Genomic DNA, 6,032 nt, shown 5'->3' with positions numbered 1-6,032 from the left:
GAGTTATGGAATCGGCCAGATCCTCCGTCCTGGTTAACGGAGCTCCTACTTTTCAGTTTCAGTGTCATAAAGGGTTGAGACAGGGAGACCCGTTATCTCCTTTTCTCTTTCTTACGGTGATGGAAGCTTTGTCCTGCATGATCGACAAGGCGGTATTAGCTGGTAAATTGAAAGGGATCAAGATGCCTAACAGAGGCCCGGTGGTTTCTCATTTATTTTATGCGGACGACGCTATTATCCTCGGAGATTGGTCAAAGGAGGAGGTGTCAAATGTGTTACGGATTCTTAGATGTTTTCACATTTGTTCGGGTCTAAAGATCAACATAGATAAATCCAACCTTTACGGGATTGGCGTGCCTTGGAATGAGGTGTCTACCATGGCGTACGAGTTAGGATGTATTCCGGATTCCACCCCGTTCAAGTATTTGGGCCTAGTGGTTGGTGCTAACATGAATCGGGTCAATAATTGGGCCCCAATTTATGAGGTGTTCCGGAACCGTTTGGCGTTGTGGAAAGCCAACTCGCTCTCGATAGGGGGAAGGGTTACTCTTATAAAAGCGGTCCTCGAAAGTTTACCTACATATTACTTCTCTTTGTTTAAGGCGCCTAAAAAAGTTATAATGGATTTGGAGCGGATGATGAAAAAGTTTCTGTGGGGAGGTTCCTCGGAGGAAAGAAAGATGTACTGGGTTGCATGGGATCGGGTTGCCTCTCATAAAAAGGAAGGTGGCTTAGGTTTAAGTAGGCTTGAGGACCTAAATGTGGCCTTACTTTCCAAATGGGGTTGGAGGTTCAAAACGGAAGACGAGAGTTTATGGAAGAAAGTTATTGAAGCTATTCATAGTAATCGGGTGGGTTGGGAGAGTATTCCTTTTAAAAACTCGGCGGGCGGTACCTGGAGGAATATAGCAAAGGTGTTCTTAAAAGTTAAAGTTAATAATGACCCTATTCGGAACTGCATCAAAGGTATAATCGGAAACGGAGAAAGTATTGCTTTTTGGTTGGATCCTTGGGCTGTTAATGAGCCTCTAAAAGTTAGATTCCCTGAGTTGTTCTCGCTTGAAGTATCGAAAAAATGTAAGGTGAAAGATAGGATATGTCAAGGTTCAGGTCAGTTAATTACCTGGAATTGGAAGGACCCGTTTCCGGCGGCTTTGGAGCCTGATTTGCAGCAGCTGTGTAATCTTCTGCAAGCGGTTTCTCTAGGTCAGGTTCAGGATAAATGGGAATGGATTGGCGGCTCTTCAGGTGAGTTTTCTGTTAAAGCCGTGAGAAGACTCCTTTCTTTGGGTCGGGCTCGGAGTGATAGATACGTTTACAGTTGGTGCCCTTGGGTCCCAAAGAAGTGCAATATTTTCGTCTGGCGTGCTGAATTGAACAGTATTCCAACTAGTCTGGCTCTCAGAAACAGGAACATTCCAATCGATGACGTCTCTTGTCCGCTTTGTCACTTCGGCGACGAGTCCGTTGACCACTTGTTCTCGTCCTGCTGGGTGGCCTTTTCTATCTGGCAATACATCAGCTCCTGGTGCAAGATTCCGTTATTCTTCGTGTTCTCTTTCAAGGATATTCTCGACATGCATCTTTCGGTCAAGGTTTTGGATCAATGGAGGGCGGCTATTCAAGGAATTTTGATTATTAGCTGTTGGAGTTTATGGAGGGCAAGAAATGATTTGAAGTTCTCTGGGAAGCCGGTTAGTATTGATAAAATTATTAGCGAAATTAAAGCTTTAAGTTTTTTGTGGTTTTCTAATAGATCGAAGTATAAGGATGTATCATGGGATAGATGGTGTAAATTTGTTTGATGTAGTGTCTGTTTAGTTGGCCGGCCTGGTTTTTGGTCGGTTTGTTTCTAATAAAATTCTCCTTTCAAAAAAAATAAAATAAAATTACGTGGTAAGGATAATCACTCCGTCATAAATTACGTGGTAAGGATAATCACTCCGTCATAAATAAGTCTATACCCGATACCATTTGCTCATCTCTTAATTTAAATAATTCTAATTCTAATTTAATTTAATAATAAATCACTACTGTTCATTATGGTATGGTTCGATACCGGTCGATACTGGTACGGCACCGGTATTTGAGGGTAAAAACCGGTGAATATCTGTGCAGAACCTTTACCGAAAATACACTGGTTTGGTAAATTTGAGATCAGTACCTACATCCAATACCATTTACTCATCTCTTAATTCTAATTTTAAATTATTATAATTCTAAATTTAATTTAATAATAAATGATTACTGTTCATTCTGTTTCATTATTATCATATATGAATTAAAAAAAAAGTTAAATATCATTTTAGTCTTTGTGATTTGGATTATTTTAACAGTTTAGTCTAAATGTTTTATTTTTTGCCAGTGAACACAAAAAAATTTCACTGTTGCCATTTTAGTCCACTGTGTTAAATTTATTCATTTTTTTCTTTTAACGAGAAGGGCGATTCGGTCATTTTATATGGCCGAATTGCCTTTCTAGTTAACATAATTAAATATAAAATGACCGAATTGCCCTTCTGATTAACAGAAAAAATGGATGAAGTTAACACAATAGACTAAAATGGCAACGGTGAAACCTTTTTGAACCCATAGAAGAAAAATGAAATCTTTGGACTAAACTGGTAAAATAGCCCAAACCACATGACCTAAAATAGCATTTAACTCAAAAAAAATAAAAATATGGTTTATTTGTAGGTAAACTGATTTCATTATTTTATTTTGAGTTAACTGCCATTTCAGTCCCTGTGGTTTGGTCACTTTGGCCATTTCAGTCCATTTTTCAAAAATACGCCATTTTCGTCCCTGACATACTGGAAAGGTGCCATTTCAGTCCAAATTCTCATTACCCAGTTAAAGTCAGTTAGGTGAGTATATTTAATGAAGGGTATTTCAGTCCTTTCATAATTCTTTTATTTTCCCTTTATGTTTTTAATAACCAAAATCGAATTTCCCCTGTATAAAACCCCCAAACCTGCAACTGTAACCCTAGATCCCAACTTCACCTCCAAAATTGAATCAAGACCATCCCCTCAACGATGGTTGTCTGCTCTAATTGTGGGTCTCCAACAATTGTGAAGACATCGTGGACCCCTGCAAACCCTGGAAGGAAGTTTTTCTGCTGCATTACTCGACATAGGGGTTGCGGGTTTGTGGATTGGGCAGAGGGTCCATCGTGTGAAAGGGCTGTTGAAGTATTTCGTCATTTTGCGGGTTTGGCTTATCAAGTTAGGGATCATGAAGAACAAGCTTCGAGGATGACATCTGAAATTAGGCAACTTCAAGAACAAGCTTTAGGAATGGCAGTGAAGTACACGAGATTGAAGATGATGTTAATGTTTAGCTGGGTTTTTTTCATCTCATATGTTGCTTTTCACTGAAAATGTTTAATGTTAAAGCAGTGGTAAATGTATAATGTTAAAGCAGTGGTAATAGCAGTTGGCGAATATTGTTCGATACATTGTAATATGGTTTTGTTATGGTTATGCATTTGCCGAATATTGTTGCGTCCGATTTAATGTAATATGCTTTTTGTTATGGTTAATGCACTTACCATAACAGATTTCACAATTGACATAAACCTGGACATAACTCATAACAGAATACATAACCAGAATTCATAACAAAAAGACATAAACCTGGACATAACTCACAACAGAAGACATAAGCAGACATAAACCTGGACATAGTTTACCAGAATTCATAACAAAAAGACATAAGACATAAGCAGCATAAGACATGTTCAAAACACAGATTAGGAAGTGTACCAACAGACATAATCAAAAGACATGACATGTTCCTGGACAAAATACATAACCAAAACATTCAAAAGACATTTTCAACCAACATAACCAGGACATGTTTCTACCAAACTACTGAACACCAGCAATGCCTATTCAACATCAGTCCCCTTGCAACTCCTCCTGTTATGGCCCCTCCTTTTACACTTGCTGCATTCCACAGTTTCACCCTTTCTTGACATCTTGCCACTGGATTCCATCTGTTGAGTCAACTCAGTGACTTCCACAACAGATTTCTTCCTTTTCTTTTTTGGCCTGCCTATTTGCTTGTGGTGCTTTGGTGGAAGCAGCTTAGTAGGGCATGTGGAAGGTGTCCATAAGTCTTGACCATCTACTGGATCAATTACATGGGAATACACATCCTTCCAAGTCTGCATCCAGTATGCTTTATCAACCCACTTCTCCAATACACCATCATCCTTGCCATGTAGGGCCAAGTTCCATATACAAGCAACTGCATGCTTGCAAGGGATGCCAGTCAAGTCCCATCTTCTGCAGGTGCAACTTTTCTCCACCAAGTTCACTACTTTGTTGTCTCTTGGCCCATTAACTTGATACTTGGAGATAGAGTTAAAGATAACAGTGTACTCAGCAGCTTCTTGTTTGATCTCGTCTAGGGCTTTAGTTGCATAGGGGGTTAGAGGACCTTTGGTCTTTGCAATCAGCTTGTGTACAACAAGATTCCTCTTCATTAGGTATTCCCTGATGCACTCTAGACTGGTAATGATTGGTTTATCCCTAGCATGTATCAACTGCCTATTGAAGACTTCACAAATGTTGTTTAGAAGAATGTCACACTTTGGCCTACCTGTTTAATGGAAACCTGTCAGTTATTATGCAACCACAAACAATTATGTAAATGGCTTAACATATATGACATTCTTAAGCCTTACCACTAAACTGACACCGGCTCCAATGTTTCACTGGGATCTGTTTCAACCAGTCATGCAGCTTCTTATCTACCATCTTGATATCTTGCATTGCATGATCAAACCAAGGGACTGTTGTTGCAGAAGCAGCATTCCAGAATAGACCCTTTATCTTATCATTCCTCCAGTTAGCATTAGCCTTCATATTTTCATGTATATGCCGAATACAATATCTATGCTCTGCCATAGGAAAGACCTTGCTAACAGCAGGTATTATTCCCTGTACAGAATGGACTGTTATGCATAACAAACTTGAACAACAAAGGAATACATTTAAACAAATTATACATAAGACACTTGAACAACTAAGGCATACAATTAAACAAGTTATACATAACACAATGGCACCTTTTGTCTGTCGCTTATAAAGGTGAAGTTGGCAGTTCTTGGCAGCTCCAGATCTACAGCAAGTTGTTCTAAAAACCAGGTCCAGGTCTTTGTAGTTTCAGACTCAACCACAGCAAAAGCAACAGGATAAATCCCGTTGTTTCCATCAACACCCACTGCTGTTAAAATTTGGCCAGGGTAGGGCCCCTTCATAAAGCATCCGTCCAACCCTAGAATGTCTCTACCAATTATCTTAAAACCCTTCTTAAATGCACCATAACAAATATAAATTCTTCTAAACTGCCTTGTTGAACTTTTGGCCTTACAACTAGATGGTTCAACATCTATGGTAACAGTTGTTCCTGGATTCGATTTCAATAACTGTTCAGCATATTCCCTAAGTAACCCAAACTGAGTTTTATAATCCCCTTGAAGCTTCTCCATTGCAAAATGCTTAGCTCTAGAAATTTGGTTAAGTGTAATCTGTACCTGAAGTTTCTTCTGGAGTTGATCTTGAAGAGCAGCCAGTGGAATTGTAGGGTTAACCAAAATTATGGGTTCCACTTCCTTGGTCAAAAAGGAGATATTGCATAAGCCCACATCCCTGGTATGCAAGCACTCATGTTCATTGATAAGAGTCTTGACCACCCATGTGTCTTGGTTCTTGAAGTGATTTGAGATGTGCAAAACCCAAGGGCATGTGGGAGGAGGAATCTTTTTCCTTGGACGTTTTGGCTTCTTTTCAGGCTTTTTAGAAGAACAAGACTGCTGGGCCCCACCATTGTTATTTGTGTTTGCATTAAGGTCCCCAACCACTTCTGGGTTTGCATTCAAAGGTGTATCATGTGAATTTCCAGAAGTGCCCTCATTATCACAACCACCTTCATTACTGCTCAACTTTGGATTCTTTCCCATGCACACAACCCGGAACCTTCTTTTATCATTCCTAATTATGTACAATTGCCTTTTAGATTCC

At 39.4% G+C, this 6,032-nt stretch overlaps 1 protein-coding gene across 1 annotated transcript; it reads right to left on the bottom strand.

Annotated features, from left to right (window-relative positions):
• Positions 1-3,892: 3,892 nt before the first annotated feature.
• On the bottom strand, positions 3,893-4,492 carry LOC118484000. Its single transcript, XM_035979849.1, has one exon. The coding sequence runs from the start codon at positions 4,490-4,492 to the stop codon at positions 3,893-3,895; it is 600 nt and encodes a 199-aa protein (XP_035835742.1).
• Positions 4,493-6,032: the final 1,540 nt, after the last annotated feature.

Source organism: Helianthus annuus, chromosome 11 (genome assembly GCF_002127325.2).
Source record: "Helianthus annuus cultivar XRQ/B chromosome 11, HanXRQr2.0-SUNRISE, whole genome shotgun sequence".
Classification (NCBI taxonomy): domain Eukaryota; kingdom Viridiplantae; phylum Streptophyta; class Magnoliopsida; order Asterales; family Asteraceae; genus Helianthus; species Helianthus annuus.
Note: the sequence above shows the minus strand (reverse complement) of the source record. Positions and strands in the feature narration are given on the sequence as shown.